This window comes from Epinephelus moara, chromosome 23 (assembly GCF_006386435.1).
Source record: "Epinephelus moara isolate mb chromosome 23, YSFRI_EMoa_1.0, whole genome shotgun sequence".
Lineage (NCBI taxonomy): Eukaryota > Metazoa > Chordata > Actinopteri > Perciformes > Serranidae > Epinephelus > Epinephelus moara.
Genome location: NC_065528.1, coordinates 8,806,822 through 8,827,561, shown reverse-complemented (window position 1 = coordinate 8,827,561; position 20,740 = coordinate 8,806,822). Strand labels below are relative to the sequence as shown.

Sequence of the window (20,740 nt, the reverse complement as noted above, 5' to 3'; positions counted from 1 at the left end):
TAGTGACATATCTTTAGTAGTATACCACTAATTAAATTAAAACTAAAACAGTCCAAATAGTAAGTTTGTATCATGGTTGTTAAGAGAAACACTGTGGGACGCAACAGACTTCATAACTTTGAAGTTACTTTAAATGAAATCCAAGAGGTTATAACAGGTATGTGTGAAAAGCCTCATTTCTTTTGGAAAAAGAGAAATTGTTATTCATACAACTGGGAACATATGAGATATTAATGGTAATGGTAATTTTGTGTCTTTTGTCATCATTTTGCTTCTCTTTGTGGTTGATTTGTGTATCTCTGTGGTAATGTTTATTTTTGTGTCTGTTTGAGGTAATTTTGTTAAGTCTGTTTCATTTTTTGTCATTTTGTTTCTTCTTGTGGTTGTTTTGTGTTCTATTTAGTCATGTGTCTCTTTGGGATAATTTTGTCTTTTTTGGTTGTATTGTGTCTGTGGTTATTTTGTGTTTCTTTGCAGTTATTTTGCATCTCTTTGTGGTCATTTTGAGGCTTGCTGGGTTCTTGTTAATTGAGTGATATTTTGCTAGTGAAGACCAAGGGCGCCCCTACCCATTTGGGCCCTAGGCAAGCGCCCAGTAGGCCTGTTCATTAAGCCATCCATTTTTAAAGAGGACTTCAGGACTATCATGTCCTCTGGTGGCCTTTTTGGAGGCATTCTGCTCATGATAACAAAGGTTTTCAGGTTTCAATATGAAATGTTCATTAGTTGTGGCATAAATTATTAAAATGAGAGACACATATGTTGCAAAATTCCTTCTTCACAAAGAAATTAAAAAACTCCAGTTCTCTTTTTATGTCCAATATCAAAAAATAAGCCTATTAAATTAGTTGAATTAATTTATTTTTGAAAATGCATCTTAACATTATGTTATATGTTTAGTAACATAAAAAAACTGCATGTTAAATAGACCAAAGCAATAACCACATAACCAGAGTGACAGTGGATCTTTTTTAATGACAATTAGTTAGTCTGATACCTTTTTCTGTTATATGTAAAGCACTTTGAATTGTGTTGCTGTTGAAAGGTGCTAAACAGACAACCTAATCTCTCTTTGTCTGACCAGCGTGATGACAGGAGAGATCTAAGAGTTTCTACCACCATTATTAATATGAGGTCTTTTTTTGAACCTGAACATCGTGGTAAAATCTTCCTAAACAGAAACCCTGCTTTCTCAAGGCAGCAGAACAAGGAAATAATATCTCTTGGTTGGCTGGGAGGTTGTCCTTTACAAAGCCATGTTGTACTTGTTTCCCATCATCAGACAGATTGAGTCAGGATTTTACACTTTCAGGATCAACATGATCTTATCCCCACTTGTCCCATTTTGCCACTTTGGCATAAGTCCCAGGAGTCACTAAAATGATGCTGGGGGCGGCCTTTTGAATTGTATCTTGATGCAAAAGGGGTCAGTGGTAAGAGGTGGTATGCTATGGTTAGGAAACGATTACAAATGTCAAAACACCCGACTCTGAGTTGCACAAATGCCCAACTGATGTTGTTTGTCGATCTCGGAAACTGGTCTCCTGGGTCAAAGTCCTGTGTTTGTTACACCCATCCAAATCCCCTCTTGTTGTAAGTGCCAGCTGTTAATTGTCCCTCAGTGTCAGATATCAATATATCAAAGTGCCATTAAAAATGAGACAATGTGAAAATTGGAGTTCTGAAATGTTATTTCAGGTTAGCACAGAAACATACTGTCTCTTGCTTTACACTATAAAAAAAGTTTTCTCACTTTCACATTGATCCTACAAGTAATACTCTAATATCTTTACAGCTATCTGTCACATTTGGTGTATTTAGCAAACGTACGTAGAGCACCCACTCTGCCAACACTGTTTCTCGTGTATGTTCAACCCATGTTTCAGTTTCTAGAACATTCCTCAGCATTACACTCACTGTACATTTTCTATAATACCCTCCATCATTGTTCAAGTAAGTCCTGAACTTCACAGACTTTATGTCCACCTGCGTCACCTCAGTCATTGCTCTCAGGTCGTACTAAGGAGAACCTTTTGGAGGGGTCTGGGATAAACCACCTCTCCCACAGATCCAAGTGGACAGCAGGGTAATTCCATGGTTTAAATGGACCGTTCCAGTGCAGCAGGCGTGCCTCCTCTAGGAAGCTCTCTGAATAGCGGGCGTCTGGACTCCAGCCTGGACACATGGGAAAACTTTCTGAAATGGTGGCGCTACAATATTTCAGATTTCTTTATGTCCGATTGTTGGTTGATTGATTGATAATTACACTTCAAATCGCTTGCCATTATTAGTATGAATGTAATCTATTACGTCACTTTTCTATTTTGATATGTTAATTACTATTTTATTTCCACTAATTTATAATGTTGTAAGTGTTCCACTGATGTGTTATGTGTTGAATATTCCTCTGTATGTGAACAGGAGTGATGATCTTACCCAGGTGTCTGACGTGCCACAGTGGGTCCATTGTTGTGTATTTGTCATGAAACACTATTAGCATGGGTGGAGTCGCCACGCCTCCTGCCATGGCACTGCTGTATATGTTATGCCTGGTGGAGAGGAGGAGGAAAATTTCTGATCAGGTAGATGCTTCTACTGCTCAACAACTCATAAAAAATAGAAACATAAAAATGTAACAGCCTTCAGGCATAAAATGGAGCTCAAAGTCCTGTGACACTGAAAAGAAAAGAGCCAGAGACAGAAAAATGTAAGTAATACAATAATATTACTTAATAATGAATTAATTGAAGGATTAACTGGTGCTTTAACTGATGTTAAACACAGAAATATAAAGTGGTGCTAACCAAAAGCTATGTTGGAATGTAGGAACATATTAGAATGAGTGAAAGCCGCTGGTCAGCAGGCAGTGTCTCAGTGAGCAGCTGACAGGTAGAGCGAGACAGCTGGAAAAAACTTTGTGTACAGACAGCATATTTTCCGATCTAACCAGCGGCGCCCCAAAGTGGGGGCAAGGGGGGACCATGACCTCAAAAATAATTGAAGGTCAACATTACTGTCTTTAAAAGGCTGTGGTGCACAATTATTTTTGGCTAGTGCAAAGGCAGCTAAACAATACATCCTGAGGCATCCAATGGTACCAACCATCGTGGCATAGCTTGTTGGGAAGAGGGCTAAATAATGCTCCGAAGTTTTGGTGAGTGAACAGCTGGCATGGCCATTTTCAAAGGGGTCCCTTGAACTCTCTCCTCAGGATGTCTGAATGAAAATGAGTTCTATGGGTACCCACAAGTGTCCCCTAAAATTTGAAAAGTCTTGTTTCCAGCAAATATTTCGTTCCTTACAATCAAAGTATGCCTTCAAATTAAAGCTGTATATTTGTCTTTTTAAGAAAAGGACAACCAACCTATTTGAAGAATGATGGATTGTCTAAAATGTACAGATACATAACACATTAAAACAAGATAGTTTTGAAACTCAAAATGTTACTTGCATTAGTTTATGGGCATCAGATAATTAGTAATAATAACTTTAGAATAACAAACCAAAGTGTATTAGTATGCGACAAACCAAGACAGTTTTATTGAGTTTTATTTAGTTTCTGTCAAGTTTAAAAGAAGAGTGTTTAGGATGAGTTAACACAATTAACAAGACAGTTAAGCTGGTCTTAGATTGTTGAAAGAGGGAAACTTGAATTCAGAAAGTGTTTTTCTTCACACTTAGTCCTCTGGCTTGAAATGTGGCTGTTGGTTTTGATCTTGATTCGTGTTGATAAAATGGACTTCAATGATAAGAAGCTTTTATAGTTAAAAAAGTTGTATCAAGATATCCATAGAAACTTCTCAAAACACTGCAGCATCATCCACTCCTCACTGTACTCCTGCTTGTGACAATACCACCATATCATACAGACACATAGTAAGGGAACATAAGCAATTTGAGATTTTTGGATGAACAAAAATGTATAATCACATATCATCTGCATAGCAGTTGAAATTAACACGATGTTGACAGATGAAATGACGGTAGGGGTGAATGCATTTAAAAAGCAGGTGCCAGGCTGGAAGGATGTCTGTACCACAAGAAGATATGTTATATTTTCACCTTGTTATGTATGTTAGAAGTTTTGTATCTGTGCATCAATGAACTGGAGACCCTAAGAAATTTTTATTGTGAAACACACTTTTGATCTTTTTTGAAACAGGAATCTCAGAATAAGGACTAAAAATTGCATGTGGTTTGTTGTTTTGTATGTAATTAAATATTCCATTGTTTTTATACAGCTCTACTCCGCCAATAAAATTACTGTATTTTTTTCACTATACGAAGTCCTTCGAAAGCAGTTCTGCAGTGTTTAACTTTCCCCAGATCTTTATGTTTATATGAAAATGTGGCAAAATGCAATGTGAGGTTTTCCAGAAGCTGATGGTCACTGCGTGTACCTGAAATTCTCCTCCATCCATTTCTCCAGCTGTTTGGTGATCTTCTGTTTCTTCCATTCGCTGATATCTGCCACAAAAACTCCAGGGTTGAAAGAGCATTCTCTGGGGTTGATGCCCAGGTCTTTAACTTCCTTTTTCCTGTAGTCTAGGAAGCCCATGTAGGTTGTCTAGGGGGCGAGCTCAGAGGAGTGGACAACATTTCAATAACCAACGTGTCTTTTCAAATTCATAACATTCAGTATCGATTCCTTAAATGGTCCCAGGTGAAAAAATAGCATTAATGATACATTTTACATGAATTCACATCTAAGTTGAATTATGTAATAATGAAATAATACTAACATATATGCATACACATACACTGCATGCTTCCATTTACTGACACTAGCTAAATGAAAAGTTGGAGTGATTCACATTCATTTTTGCAGGAGACCCATTGCTGTGTTTGATTTTCAGACAATCAGTCATTGTATTGCCTCTTTACACTGGCAGGTTAATACACAAAGTGATATGATAAAAGACATAGACATCCACCTGCATGCCGATGCTGCGCACCATCTCATGTGTGGAGGGCAGGTCACAGTCAGTGGAGAAAGCAGCAGCATGACCTGGCTTTAGTTTAATATTAAACAGATCCTTAATGTCACCTGAAAAGCAGGAAAGGCCTGTAAGTTGTATACTCTATACTTGTTAATTGCCATCAGTGGGAAATATCAGATTTGTCTCTTTGCTCTGTATAGTTTAGATCATCTTTTCAACAAAAAGCCACTGCACAAAGACATAATTACTACAAAATCAGTTTTCAAAAAGTGCGGATTTGGTGTTTATCTATGAGAAATTATCAATCATAAAATCATCCATTCAGGTGAAAGAGTTTAGTTAACAAAAACATATGACACAAAAAACTAAAAATCTAAAACATTTAGAATTTTAAAAAATGTTTTATTATAGAGTTTTATAATTACACATAAGTGTGTTAAGTCTGCTGTAACAGCACGGGGATCGATAAATTCCGATCCAATATATAATGTTCACTCTTATCGTGTATTCATAGCCCTATGTCTCCACTAAATGTCAATTAAATATGTTTTTGAAAATTTATACAAACAACAAAGAGAAGAAAACCTACTTGGTGGAGGTTATTATCTGGCCTGGTAAGACCATCATGATGACGTGAGCTAAACAATCTGTTTCACTCCATGTATCAGTCTGGACTCAGTGCCGCCCCGCCTCATATCCAGAAATTAAAAACCCAATCTGGGCCAATCAGAGTTGTACACCATAGATGACAACATAAGCAGCCAATCAGGGATGCGATGTACTTTGATGATATAAAATGCAGGCCGCAGCTTGCAAAACAGTAATGGCGGCTCCTGAAGTAGCAAACGCTAACTCTAATGTTTGTAGAGTAAAAACAGCAAAAAGTGAAGTTATTACAGAAGAAGAGTCAATAATAAGAAAGAAACAAGAAGACACTTTTGTCTTTCTTCCGACTGGAGTTGGCAAAAGCTTGATTTATCAACTGGCTTCGTTGGTGATCAAGATGTTCCCTGGCGTTTTGTTCTGCAAATTGTCTGTCAAGGTGAGTACTCCCGCTCACCGAAAGTGTTTGGGGCAGCACAGAGTCCACCGATATAGAGTGCAAAACAAACTGTTGAAGCTCACGTCATCAGGATGGTCTTACCAGGCTAGTTATTATCATTACAGGTAATATCTATATGGTGACCTATTTGTAATGAAATCTAGCAAGTCCAACTACAACACAAAATAAGTCAGCAAGTTTTTGGATTAGTCCCTGGAAAAAGGCAGTTCCAACAGTAAAGCCACTTAATCTGAAGGATACAAAGAATGATTTTCACATGGACTCCTTCCTACCACGGAAAAATACATACCCTGCACAATGACATCATCGTCTAAGTATATCACCCTTTTATGGTTGATGTCAAGCAGCGGGAGGTAAAAGCGCACAAAGTTGAGCTGCAAAGCAAAAGCAAAGATGTTACACCTGTTTGAAATTCTATGTTTAGATTGTTGGGCCTCACACTTTCATCTGTGCACGTACAAGGTATGTACTCACTGGATGTAGCAGATCAGGTCGAGAGGAATCTGGCTTCACCTTTCCTTTTAGAACCATGGGGTTAAACTCCAGTATCTTATATTTGATGCCTTTCAGTTTGGTCCTCCCTATGTACTGTCTGGGAAGATGCACAGAAAGTAAGATTGGGTAATTCAACACAAAAGTCATCAGGATACGCAGTAATACTGGGATGTCAGGTGTCCTAAAAAAACACCCACACATCCTCTCCATATTTATGGAGATTACAGATTAACACATTAACAACACGACAGCTAATTACAGACTCAATCCATTCAGGGGCACAAATCACATGTAAATTCCAAATTATCATTTAAACAAGTGACAAACCTCGTCAGTCTCACGGCATCACGAAGAGTGACAATATAAAAGAACACACTGGCGTCTGTGTTGCTATAGACACTGTTGATGGTTGCCATGGTTGCACCGATTCGTTCTTCCGATGCACATATGATGATGGGGATGACATTATTCGCCTTGGACCCTTTCACTGCAGGAACCTGTGCTGCACCTCCAAGGCTCTTCCAGTGATCTGAGAGAGTTTTACAAGAAAAAGGAGTAAATACTGCATTTGTTGGGGACTATTTTCAGCTGTGGATGAATACACATTTGGTGTTTGGCACAAATGAATAGTATATATGAGGCTTTATAAACACACACAATATTCTGACACAACTGAAACCTGTGTGGGTGTACCTGAGAGTTTGGGCCGAGTGGAGGCTCTGAGAAGAGTACTGTGCAGGAGGAGACACACCATCAGTACCAGCAGCCCCAGGAGGATCCGGTTAACTGAGACGCAGAGAGAGGCAGGAATCAGTCAGTCAGAGGTTTGACAAGTGCAGCGTCTGCGGAAGTGACTTAAACCTGTATTCTTTCTGACTGCCAGCAGGGGGCGACTCTACTGGTACCTCAATTGAAGAAATTGATGTTTTAATGTTGTCATGCTGTCATGGAGAAGGCCTGAAACTAGTGATTGAGACAATTATCAGGAAAATGTAAGCTATGATCATGTTTAGAGTGAAATATATGATAAAGCAGGGTAACGACAAGACACTAACACAGTGGTGTCCTCAGATTCTTAGGCTATGTTCACATTACAGTACTTAATGCTCAATTCCAATTATTTCTACTATCTATCTGCCCAGACTGTTCACATCCATGTTTGAAGTGACCCATATCTAACATCAGTGTAAACCTGCCCTTAAACGCCTCACATGTAACCAATAACATCACACACATGCGTGTCGGAATGACAACAAAAAACTGAAACATTTGCAAAACAGGCATCATTTCTGTATTAGGAAGGTCCCATGACTTCATTCTGCAGAATAATTAGCCATGTGCTTCTGGTTGGGACAGTGCGTAGCATATTTTCAGAGAAATGGGTGTTTCGGGATAACAGGCTACCGTACAAATGAGCTTTCGGTCCACTGGCTTTGTTAGCAGCTACTGCTGGTAGTTCTGTGGAGAGAGACGTGGATGTGGCTGGGAGAGAAAATAGGAATTGTGGGGTCGTGATGTGGGGGGTTTCACAGGGGCACGAAACCCTCCGTTTGGCAGTCAGGCTCTATTGACTGGTGACTGGAGCAGCAGTGAACGTAGCCATTGTCAGATCCACCCCTCGCTCCTCCACAGCATTACCATCTCGTCCAAATATGGTCACATCTGGCGCCAAACCCCAAGATGGGGATGGCCAAAATGCCAAACTTAAGGTTTCAAAATTGTAGTCTACAAGTCAATGGGTGATGTCACTGGTGGCATCCACTTCATTTAAACAGTGTACGGTCTTGGCTCAAGCCTCATACTCAATGAACAGACATGAGACTATTCGATGTTTTCAGACTCACTGCAACAAAAATAACATGTCAAACTATTCTTTAAACAATTCAGTATTTGTCATTACATCAGCATAAAGCTGTGTAAACTGTGTGAATTGATATTTTATTATAATGTTTTCCTCTCATAGCAGCAGAAATACTTATTGTGTTTCATCTCTGGAGTTGTATTTTCTCCATCAGCTGCTTGTCAGGCAGACCAGAGAGCGAGGAGAATCAAATACCCATCTGCAACCAGTTAACTGGCTGCTCATTCAGGTGCCATAACTACTTCTGCATAGTATTCTACCTGAGCAGCACTTCTACACTCAAGTATTCAACCAATCCTTCACTGGCATATATATCTGGGTTGCAAGTGTTATCAGCTGTGGATGGAGTAATTTTCTCAAGGAGTAAAAATCTGGAGGCAAAATTAAAGCATTAAAACCAAATCTGCAAGATTTTAACTTGTTGCAGTTTGATTGTGGAAGCAAACTCCTAAGTATTTTGAATTCAGTCCAAACTGCTGTTCACACACTGGATGAAATCGTTAAAGTTAACTCCTTACAGCCTGTCATCTGGTTACCTCATCACACCCTCCCCCAGCACACACACACACACACACACACACACACACACATAAATGGTGCACGTGCATGGAAGTTGGATGCATTCCTGGAGAGACATTCGAGGGTTCTTTTACTGGCAATGTCTGCAGCAGCTAAATCTCACTTTATACACAAAGAGCAGTTGATACTATAGGTGATATTTGAGTGTTAACCCACAAGTAGACAATTGAGTTGTTAGTGTTGCTGTCCATCAACACAAAGAGAAGGCATTTCTTATTTGTCTCATGTAAATGTATCTCCCCCAAGGCCATAAATCAGTCATATTACAGTTGTATTACACTTTGTCTTCACTTACTTTTTCTCAGGAGAGCCATGTTTCATGTTTGCTTCTAATGACATCTGCAAACACACAACACACACACACACACACACACACACACACACACACACACACACACACACACACACAGAAAAAGAGAAAGCTATTTAGTTACAAGAGAAGATGAAAGCTGAACTATTCCTTGGCCTTAATTATGATGTATTGAAAGCTTTGGCCGTACCTTCAGTGGAGTATTAACAAAAACCTGGCAACACAGCTAAAAGTGACTTAAGTCTTTGTTATTTATTAAGATGACAGATCTCAGATGTTTTTGCATAAATGTGAGGAAAGAAACTGTGAAAAACAAAAAAAAGTTCACAAAACATGGCAGAAGAATCGGGTTTCTCCTGTAAAGATCGTACTGTGTCAACCAGCTTTTTCTTATTACCTTCGCCTGTGAAAGGACATCATCACATGACTACACTTTACAAGTGTGGTTTCTATAAGTTTACTTTCACATACATCCTCGCTGGAGAAACTCACCTATAAACAGAACTTTTTTCATAACATACATATATTTCAAGTCATATAATCCCTACTCCCAGTCTATTAAAATTCCCCAATGTTTTTTTGGGGCACACTTTACTTTCACTGGCAAAGGAAGTTCCTCATAAAAGCCCAGACACACCAAACCAACATAAAAAAAAACGTGACAACAAAGGCCGACTGTTGCGTAACCTCATGCTGCCTGTGTCTCAGCCAAAAAACAGCCAAATACTTGAAGGGCCCATATGATTTGTTCTTTAAACATCAGGTTGTGTTGTTAATATGCTAATTTGCTAACTAGCATCTTGAAACTATCCTATTGGTCTTCTGGTTCCCTTTTTTAAATGACAATACAGACTACTGCCACCTGCTGGTATCATGGATGTATAAAGAGCAACGTGAAGCCAAAACGGTTCAAATGCGGTGGTTAAAATGACCTGTATAATCGGCACTGCTTCCACGCTGTGTGGCCCATAAAGCAGGTACACTACAGACTTCCACCTGCTGAGCCGGCTACTTCCGATTTAGCAATCTGTTAACTTGAATAGGTATAAAATGATTCGACTGAGCAACTCTTCTAAACTTTTCAAATGTCACCGAAACAAATTGATTATACCCCAATAGTTAATTCCTGGTGGTTGCAATGTACAAAAAATGTACCCATCAATTTACAGATATCTCTTTCACCATGTAAGTCAATGGGACAAAGTTTTTTTTGGGGCCACAGCGCATTACATGATGGTGTAATTACCCTGTTTGACCACTATGACAATTCGCATCAAAGCCCGGCAAACTTCCTGAGAGCCTGAATGCTACAGTATGGTGCTGGCTGGCCACTGGCTGTAGTGTTTGTCATGTGTTCAAGAGCAACTCTTTGGCTGAGACACAGGTAATGTGAGGTGATGCAACAGTCTGCTTTGGTCACCACTTGTTCTATGATGCCTGTTTAGTGCAGTGGTTCCCAAATGGTCCCGCCACAGGGTCCAGATTTCTCCTTAATCATTAGTTCAAGGTCCACACCATTTATTACATTCGGCATCATACATGTGTTTGGCCATGTTGTCAAGCTAGTTTGCTGTCTCTGTTAAGTCCGTTATTCACTCACTCTACAGCAGGAATCAGCACTTCAAAATAAAAGCTTGCATTTGGACTTTTGGACCATGACCCACCAGTTGGTAACCACTGGTTTAGTGTGTCTTGAGCCTCAACACATCACAAAGACTACAGCCAATGGCCATCTAGCATGTTCGTTCTACACCTGCATGAGAGCAAATAACTCTCAACACCACTCCAGCCTGTTTTCGGTATTCAAAAAGAGAAACTGGAGGACCAAAAGGATGGATGTAAGACACTAGTTAGCCAGTTAGCACATTAGCAACACAACCCGATGTTGAAAGAACAAACAATATATACCATGCCCTAGCAAACAATTGCAAACCATTTTTGCTGAAGAGCTCAGTACCTTAAAGTAATCTTATCTTATATATTTCTTATATATATTTTGACTGTAGTCTTTTGATTGCTTTCGGATCAGAGTGATCTCTCTCAATGAGGGGCTCCGCTGCTGATTCAACATCCTGAATCGTCAGGAGAGCTGCCGACAAGGACCAACGGTGCAGGACACACGACAAAAACTAGAGCGACACATGCTCACCAACAGCCCGACACCGAACAACAGCTGACAGTTGGTCTGGGGTGCAGAGCCCTAGCCAAAATGTTTCTCCAAAACCTGTAAGTCCTGTGCGGGTTCTCTGTTTCATATATGCCTCTGTGGTAGAAAAGCACTTCTCTACAATGATTGCTTGCTTGCTACAGTAGGAGCAGTTTTATAGTGAAGGATGCGTTGAACAAATGCAAAGAGAAGCCACAGGTTCTTTTGGTCAAGGTAAACATTGTGATCACAGTCAGGATTTCTTTCAATCTCAAGATTTGTTGAAGACTCAAAAAACAGAGAAGCTGGGTTCTTGCATGGACGGACTTCATTAAGACTTGTTGATAAGGGGTTGGTCAGTTTGCCCCAAAAACTATAGTCACAATGAAACTCATCACAAAGAGAAATCATTTGAATTTCGATATATGAATGTACATGCAGAAACATATGTGACACATATTTTTCATGTATTTCTGTGTGACCTCACTGTGGCCCAAAGCCAGGAGTCACTGGACAACACATGTGGCTGTATTTTGTCCAAAACCTTCCACCACATCCTTCCTGGTGCCAGCGCTTCATCAAGGAATCTGTTTGCCTTCAAGCCTTTTAAACGTTTATATAACAACAGAAGAGAAATGCTTACACAATGAATGATGAAACAGACTCCTAACTGTGCCACAGCTAAAAAATCCATCAGATTTACCCCAATCTCCATCAAGTCCTCTCAGAATCAACAACTGGGTTTCACTGACCATAACACGCCAATGTAAAGTGGTGAAACCTCAGCATGCTTTAAGTTGCTCATCAGCTTCACACCCACAGTAAACTTTTCTGCTTCACCACATCCTCTCTAAAACCTGCGACTCTAACTGAACTAGAACAAGACATGCAGTTTGTGTCGTGCATTTGGTTCTGGTTTGTTTGTCGCTGTTTAGAGCAGCCCTAAACATCTGGAGCTGATTAGCCTCTGATACTGAGCTGCCTACACGCTGTCTCTGGCCTGCATTCGAACAATTGGTTATCCACTCAAGGCTCTCCAAAATGCAATGCACTGAACTAATGTGATTTTTTTTCCAATCTCAATGCATTTATAGCCACATTGCCAGTGCTTTTGTAGAACTACACCACCAGATATGAACTCTCACATGATTTAATGTATCTTCTATTCTTCATTTTTGCGAATTTGTCAGATAAATGATGCTAAATATCAGTATAGACGGCTCTCTCTCTCTGTCTCATTATTTTCCTTAAATGGTTTCTTAAATACATCACTGAGGACTTAGGCAACATTAATACTTTTTGATTAAGCAGCAACAAGCTACAAAAGTTTCTAAAAGTTTGCATGCAACTGTGCATGTGTCACTGTGTAACTGTGTGTGTGGATGGGGGTTGGGGGTCCAAACCAAACCACTTAAGTCATCACGCTGCAAAAAATTCCTAACCTGGATAGAGCAGTTAAGCTTTTAAGGACTAAAATTAACACACAACAGAAAAGATCTGAAACATTTCATTAATCTGCAATAGAGTTCAATTGTTTTGAGGAGCTTTCTAAGGAATAAATATTAGAAACAAGCTTAAAGGAGACAAATTACTTCCCTTAGGAAGTGCAGTATCAAACAACAACAGCCACAACAACAAACAAACAAACAAAACCCAGAACCCTAATTCCAGATAAGTATTGAACTGCATTGACACAAGGGTAAAATTGCGTCATGCATTATACATTTACAGATTTTCCAATTGCTATTATATTAAAAAGTTGCATCCAGACATTTTTTTAAAGTTAGATATTTTTTTCAGTGTAGCAGGACAAAAAGTTCTCATGTCTAACTAATACAACAGCGCTGCAGAAATAACACAAATAACACTAATATATACAAAAACACAGCATATTTCACAAAATACAATAGATTTATATGTTCAAACCTGCATTCAGTAATGCATGCACTTTAGAGGACAGAGATAAATGAAGGAGGTGTGTCCCTTTTGGTCTGATTTGAAAGTTATCAGCCATGCAGCACAAATTAAAGCACGTGTAAATGACAGTAAAGAACTTACCAGAAAAAGAGGGTGTTGATTCCGGCCATTCTCATTCCTGTTGTTCATGGTCCATGTTGTAAAACCTCTGAGGACTGAGACTCACCCTCACCAACAATCCCACTTTTCTCCTCTCCCACCTTTTTTTTTCTCTGTCTTCCCTCCAGATGTGACTCATCTTGTTCACCAGCGCTCTGGTTCCTCGCTGTCATCTAACCACACGCTGAATCAGCTCTCCTTATTTCATGGAATTATAGGAGTGATACTGAATATTAACTTCTGCCGTGAGCGAGTGGTTGGTATATTTTTTTAGTAACGGCTGTAGGCTTGTTTCTTTAGGGACAATGTGAAAAAAAAAACTACAGTTAGGCTATTGAAAATTACATTGACACCACTCTATTTTAACCAGTGGGCTGTGACATATATTTAAAGTGAGTTTTATTATGCTAGCACAGGTCAAACATCTCATAAATTCATATCCTGGAGGAAATAACTGATTTTAAAACAGTTTGTGAGTGCTTTGGCGAGCAAAATCGCACGTCGCCACAAAAACTACATTTCCCATTATCGCTAGGGGCTAGCTCTGCAGGACTACTAAAACGTATCCCTTCCTCAACACTTAAAGACTTCGCACTTGTTGGGCCTGTGGATGTTGGTGTCTAAATTATGTGTTGGTCATTAATAATGTTTAAATTATTCGAAACAATTATCAAATTATCCGCTTACTTATTTTTAACACAGTTTTTTTCACCCTAGAGTGTGTATTTGAATAATACTAACTTAAGCTTATTTGACCATTCACAGTAATGCTGTATGTATGGAAACATAGTCACAGTGTAAGGTCATGGCTGGCCATCTCATTTTTGCTGCTCGGTGAAAACAACCTAGTAAACACTTTTCTCCAGCTCTGCTTTACTATTTACTGTCATTTTGAGAGTTAAAGTAACGTCCTGCAGCAGCTTCTGACCTCCACCCAGCATGGACGAAGACACTTTAAAGCTGCTGGTGAAGCTCACTCAGGAGGGACAGTTAAGCTCTCTGGAGAAAAGGATAACGTCAGGCGGCTTGGCGGCGGCTCAGACTGTCAGCAGTAAACACTATGGTCGCTCCGGGGACACCCTGCTGCACTACGCTGCCAGGAACGGACACCTGGACATCGTGGAGTATCTAATAACGCGGGTGGGCATGGATGTGGATGTGTACAACAACGACTACAAGAGGCCGCTGCACGAAGCTGCGTCCATGAGCCACCAGGCGTGTGTTAGCTACCTGCTTCGGGCAGGAGCGCAGGTGGACAGTCTAAAGAAAGCTGACTGGTGAGGATGACCCCACTAACCTGGTGGTTATAACAACCATAAAGATAGTGTCATACATATGGCGCCCTCTTTCGGCTTCAAAAAGGAACTGTCGTGCACTAGACGTCAGCTCCCTTCGATAGCTCAGTTGGTAGAGCGGAGGACTGTAGTGGCTGTAAGCTGAAATCCTTAGGTCGCTGGTTCGAATCCGGCTCGAAGGAGCACTCTTTTGAAGCGACTATAAACCGATTATTTTACGAAATATATACGAAACTATTGTTCAAAGACGAGAAACACACAAACGAAGCATGATAAGGACACAAAGAAAATCAGCGACAGCAGGCTCATCGGCAGGAGGTCAGTTGGCACCTCTCGTGTTATAGACAGAAGCGACTGTTCTTTCCTCATCATTTTTGGATTTGGAACTCCCCGAAGCTGCAAATATTTTTCCTTGACCTTTCCAAAGTGACTGGCGGAAAATGCATGACCCTTTCTTCACCATAAATTAGTTATTAGATTTTAAATCTTACTCTTTGGAGTTTGAAAGTTAACGTTAAAGACGAAATCCTGGAGTTGAAAATAGCTTTGGTTTTCCACTCTTGTCATGCATGCTGGTTAGTCAGTGCAGGTGGTTTGTTTTTGGTCAAATTTAAAATGACAAATAGAATATAAGGATTTTGATGAAATATCACTATTGAAAGTTCAGATTTGGTTATGTTTATTTATTTATTTATTTTTCTGATGGAAGCATTTTTTGCATGTGATGTGTGTCCAAGGACCGCCAGAAATTCAAGAAAGTCCAACCGTAATTTCTGTTTTACAGTTTTCAACTATGATAAATGGTGTAATTTTCCCGAGAGCAGGTTTGGAAGGCATGCTTGCTTTTTTGCACCACCTCTCCTCATAAATATGAACAGTCCCTAAGCATCTATTACTCCCAAAAATAACAAAAACCCCAAATATCTATTTAAAGGTACTTCAATAGAGGCCTCAAACATTCATCTACATCAAAAAGTTTCGAAAAGTCTGCACAATATAAAAAGATTTAAAACCAGTTTCCCAAGGAGGGACTATTTTCTTGTCCAATCAAGTTGATCAATGCACAATGCCTCAACAAATTTTTGTTGTATTCCACTCTTTAATATTTTGTGTGATAACATTTTTCTTGCATTGTGAAAAACGAGAAAGAAGAGTTTAATCTTTATACAGGATGGACACAACCTAGGCATAATCACTTATTATTAGTGCTAAAGCACTATTTAATTATTTCACAATTTAAAAACTGAAGGTGAAGATGCCTTTCAACACGTGAAAGTCACAAAAACTACAATTTACAGTTGATATGGTTTTATATATTTACTATATTTCCCAGAAACTGTTGTGAAACACTGTTTTTAGCATGTGAACATGTAATGTGACTGCCAACTCCAGTAGATGTGACTTGGTCAGAGTATGCGTCAGTGTTGCCTCCTCTCTCTCAGGACTCCCCTGATGATGGCCTGCACCCGGAGAAACCTCGACGTGATCCAGGAGCTGCTGTGCCATGGCGCCGACCCTGCACTGAAAAACAAGGACGGCTGGAACTCCTTCCACATCGCCTGCAGGGAGGGCGATCCTCGGGTCGTACAGCACCTTCTTCTTGCTGCGCCGGATGCCTGGAGGACGGAGAGCAAGACGCGCAGGACACCACTACACACTGCAGGTAAAGCATCCTCAGATTCCAGTTTCCAGTGCATGGATATGTGACATGATGGCTAAGTGGCTACACCTGGAGTGCACAAAAAAGTCCTGACTTCAGGCTGATTTATCTTCCCAGGATCTCTAAAGAAAAGTGGGTGGTATTCTGCTGGGCTAAATCTGTTCACTGAGGGACAAAAGTAATATCTGTTCTTTCCTGTTATGTTAGGGACCTTTTGAATTCATCGTCATATTCTAACTAATACGCCCTCTTCTCATCTTCCAGCGATGCACGGCTGTGAGGAGGTTGTTGGGATCTTGCTGGAGAGGTAGGTTTGTACAGGGAATTCTATCCCCAAAACCAATCATGTGGAGAGTCAGATTTTATTTCAGTCAGCTCTGGAAACACCTTTATTTGTGACTTTAGATGTGTGCATCATCAGACCCTTTCCTCTGAAATTCTGGCTCCAAAAGCATTAGAATAATATATTCACCTGATAAAACTCATGAGTATGAACATAACTGTGGCTCAGAGGTTTATGGTTTGATAGCTGGTTTGGCAGGATTAATCTGGCAGGGTGAAGTAAAAGGACACTTTGACATATCACCATTTAAGTTGATGTATGACCAACTTGTTAGCAAGCTGTGGCCCATTTACACAACTAAGAGATACAGAGCAATATCAGCATTTGTAAAAATAAATAAAATAAAGATTAAGAAATGTGTTGAGAGGGACACAAAAATATAGCTGAAGAATCACCCACATGTAACTGATGGTTACAGTCCTGTTTATAGACTGCCAAAACTTGTGTTGGGATAAATATAGCTACATGAGCTTGATGAAGACTTGTAGCTCACATATAACCTTGTCTGACTGACCCTCACCTTCACTGGTCTTCTTCCAGATGTGGCTACACCCCAGACAGCACTGACAGCTGTGGAGTCACTCCTTTCATGGATGCTGTTAGGAACGGACACATTTCGGTGGCCAGGCTGCTTTTAGAAAAGCATCAGGTAGATCTAGGCTTTTCACTTCATTAAAGCTTCAGCTTATGTAGAAATTGAGATATGTATGTGTATTGTGTTGACATAACTTGTGTACCCTGTAGGCGTCTCCAACAGCAGCTGACATTATTGGGGCCCAGCCGGTGCACCAGGTCGCTGTCACCGGCCAGGAGGAGGCACTGCGGTTCCTGGTGCGGGACCTCAATGTAGATGTGAATCAGAGAGCAACTAATGTCCAGCTCACTGCCCTGCATTACGCTGCAAAGGTAAGATCAGGGACTGGGGAGCCAAAACTGTTGGCTAAAAGTAACAGATAAATGGTTACCCGTTACTTTTAGTGACTAGTGTAAGAGGTTGAAACTGTATTTAAAGATGGATAATGTGTCTCACCTTTGTCCCACTTTACTAAAATGAAGCCAGAACATCCCAGAGACGGGCGCTACCATGTTGCGCTTTTAGAGTCAGAGTCTGCGCAGTAGCATTCGGGAAGTTGAGCCACAGTATTGAGTTCCTGCTTATACACCTGTCCGACCCAGTGGAGAGCAGCGCCATTAATTTTGAGCACAGAGGTTAACGCACACAGCTGTCAATCATGACATCACTCTCCCTTTCTATAGCATCAGGTAGTAAGTTATGGACAAACTTATTAGAAAAACAAAGATTTGACCTTATTAGCAGGGCTCCAAATACTCTTTTCTATGCACTGAAGAGAGTATTAGCGTACTGTTAGCTTATCTGAAAACGCTTGTTCTGGTTCAGCGTTGGAAGTAGCACCCATAATTCACTCAAGGTATCATGTGGGCTAGGAGTAAGGTGGATACATTTTGCTTTCCATTTTCTACAGCTCTGTCTCTCTTTCATCTGTCGTCTTCTTGCAAAACAAGAAGATTAAGACGGAGCTCTTCCAGGTCCCATTTCTCGTCCTCCATCTGTTTTACTTTTGTCTCCCAGCTCTGGTGTCTCCCGGCCAGGTCCATTGTGAACTAATCCCTCAGTTTCCTTTTCTTTTCCTCCACCAGTTTCAGTTTTGTCTCCATCTGTTTTTCTTTAGTCATGGAGCTCTGGTGTTTCTCGTCCAGGTCATTCGTAAAACCTCTCCTCCATAGTGTTGTATTTTTCTTGCCAAGCTCTTTCTCTTTGGGTGAGTTCAGCGGCTTTGCTGCTCAGCTGGTTTGTGGTCTCTGTGAGTATCATAGAGAGGCTCTTCTTCTCTTAGCTGAGTTCTAGAATTTTAGTGTCCCTCTGGTGGATCTGTTCCTCCACCTCCCGCACCTTCCTCTGGTACTCAGTCTGCAGCATCTCCAGCTCTGTTGTGTCTTGGCCAGGTCTATTGTAAACTTGTCCTCCAGTTCCCTTTTCTCATCCTCCCATCAGTTTTAATGTTGTCACCCTCTTTTTCTTTCGTCTTCCAGCTCTGGTGTTTATCAGCCAGATCTTCTGTAAACTTCTCCTCCAGAGTGCTGTATTTTCTCTGGCAGGCTTCCTTGCTCTATAAAGGAGTGCTGCTCCTTTGCTCAGCAGCTGGTAAGTGGTCTCTGTGAGCATCTGAGAGATACTCTCCTTCCTCCTGCTGAGAGCCAAGATTTCTGCATCCCTCTGGTGGAGCTGTGCGTCCATCTTGTTCACCTTCTGCTGATATTCAATCCGCAGCTGGCTCTCGACTACTGCGTCGAACATCTGGTTATTTTGGTCTGCCTCATACTGTGAGACCATCGTGTTGTACTCTTGCTTGCTCAGATGCTGAGCAGCATTCATCTTCTCCTCCTGGAGTTGAAGACTTGGGAGATTGTTGTCTCATGCTTTGAGATGGTCCTGGAGTTCTTTTTGTGTTCAGCATTGAACCCCTTCAGCCTGATCTCCCTTTCTTTCATGGCTTCTTTCCTTTCATCAGGCTGCAGATCTCCCTTTAATGCTGTAGATCTGCTTGTTATCGCATAGACTTGAGTTGTGTGAAGGAAGAATGTAGGTCTCTGTAAGACTTTGGTTGTCTGTAGAAGACTTGAGTTACGAGTTGATGATAGTCTCTTTCGTTGATTGGACTTCCTGACCAAGGAAACAAGAAGGAAGGGTCATGACGTCAGTGACAGCATTCGGATTTTGCACTGTAGCCAGAGTTTGGTGCCAATTCTTTTGGAGTCAATTGAGCAGGCACAGCAAATCACACTATATCTTTGTTGTTTCACCTTTGACTGAAAAATCCTTCCACAAAATAAAAAAAAAAACACACATTATGTGATGCTGACTGTGCTCATTTGTTTTCGTTGTTACTGGTCTCCAAACAGATCATGACTGTCCATCATTACGGGGGAAGAATGGGACCTCCATCTCTAAATTCGAACCCTGTCACTGATGTCTTGACCTTTCCTTCTTTTATAATTTTCTTGTCAGCGTTAAGGAAACTAAAAAAAGAAGGGAAGGTCATGATGTCAGTGATAGCATTTGGATTTTGCTTTAGAGACAGACATTGGTGCCACTTCTGTTGGAGTCAATGGGGCGGGCACAGCAAATTTTGAAGAAAACAATTTCATCCTTGAAAATAAAAACAAGTACCTGAAAAAGAACTTGAAAGTCCTTGAATTTGCCTTGCCCCCTTTTTGTACGAACCCTGATGAATGTATTCAAGTCAAGTCTATTTATATACACTCAAATCTGTCCTTATACCTTAAACTCAGAAACTTAAATCCACAAAAAGAGACAAAAAGCGATTCCTCTTCTAAGAGGGACAGACATGCCATAGGTGTCGTTTAGACAGAAGTGGAAGTAGTAAGATTACAGTATGGAATTATTCATGAACCTACTAACACACCTTGTAAATGACAGTGTGCAAATAAATTCCTCTTCCTCATTTTAATCTGTGTTTTTCAGGAGGGCCACACGTCTGCTATAAAAACACTACTAGAGTTGGGGGCAGATCTCCATGCTCGAGACAAAAAGGGAAGAACTGGTAAGCAGTGTTTCACAGTGTTGCACTTCAGCTGCAGGTGTGAGTGTGGGAAATATTTTTGTTTTTAAAAAATTTAAAACCCCTGAAAATGTGGTTTCAAATCGTAAGTATCTCACTATAACAGTAATATTCATAGCGAAACAGGCATGATAAAAGTTAGAAAAGGTTTAGAAAAAGTATGCTTAAATATTATTTAAAGCAATAGTGCGTAACTTCTGTCACCTCCCAGCGGATAATGCGTTATTACAACTAATAAGCTGGCGGCACTTCCATGTACACAAAGTAACACTCGCCACACACCGTGTACACAGAGTAACACTCGCCAGTCGCCACACACCGTACACAGAGTAACACTCGCCAGTCGCCACACACCGTACACAGAGTAACA

General features: G+C 40.4%; 2 protein-coding genes and 1 non-coding gene across 4 annotated transcripts in view; 2 read left to right on the top strand and 1 right to left on the bottom strand.

Moving 5' to 3' along the window:
- Positions 1-170: 170 nt before the first annotated feature.
- Positions 171-13,792, bottom strand: glt8d2 (glycosyltransferase 8 domain containing 2). 2 transcript variants are annotated; one of them, XM_050036645.1, is made up of 10 exons: positions 13,453-13,792; positions 9,234-9,277; positions 7,192-7,284; positions 6,826-7,027; positions 6,478-6,595; positions 6,293-6,377; positions 4,935-5,047; positions 4,401-4,567; positions 2,437-2,549; positions 174-2,175 (listed from the first exon to the last, which is right to left on the bottom strand). In XM_050036645.1, exons 2-10 carry the CDS (start codon positions 9,250-9,252, stop codon positions 1,997-1,999), a joined length of 1,089 nt encoding a protein of 362 aa, XP_049892602.1. In that variant the 5' UTR covers positions 9,253-9,277; positions 13,453-13,792; the 3' UTR covers positions 174-1,996. The 2 variants fall into 2 exon arrangements, with proteins under 2 accessions (XP_049892603.1, XP_049892602.1); XM_050036646.1 differs by lacking the exon at positions 9,234-9,277 and having other exon boundaries at positions 171-2,175.
- A 492-nt stretch (positions 13,793-14,284) lies between these two features.
- ankrd16 (ankyrin repeat domain 16) overlaps positions 14,285-20,740 on the top strand; it is a 9,125-nt gene continuing 2,669 nt past the window's right edge. The window contains exons 1-6 of the mRNA XM_050036644.1: positions 14,285-14,747; positions 16,208-16,428; positions 16,690-16,732; positions 17,309-17,417; positions 17,513-17,674; positions 20,274-20,352. Of these exons, the coding sequence (XP_049892601.1) occupies positions 14,410-14,747; positions 16,208-16,428; positions 16,690-16,732; positions 17,309-17,417; positions 17,513-17,674; positions 20,274-20,352 (952 nt within the window). The 5' untranslated portion in view covers positions 14,285-14,409. The remainder of the gene's footprint in view (positions 14,748-16,207; positions 16,429-16,689; positions 16,733-17,308; positions 17,418-17,512; positions 17,675-20,273; positions 20,353-20,740) is intronic.
- trnay-gua (transfer RNA tyrosine (anticodon GUA)) lies at positions 14,860-14,947 on the top strand. The gene is given in 2 exon segments: positions 14,860-14,896; positions 14,912-14,947. It is a non-coding gene; the product is annotated as a tRNA-Tyr (tRNA).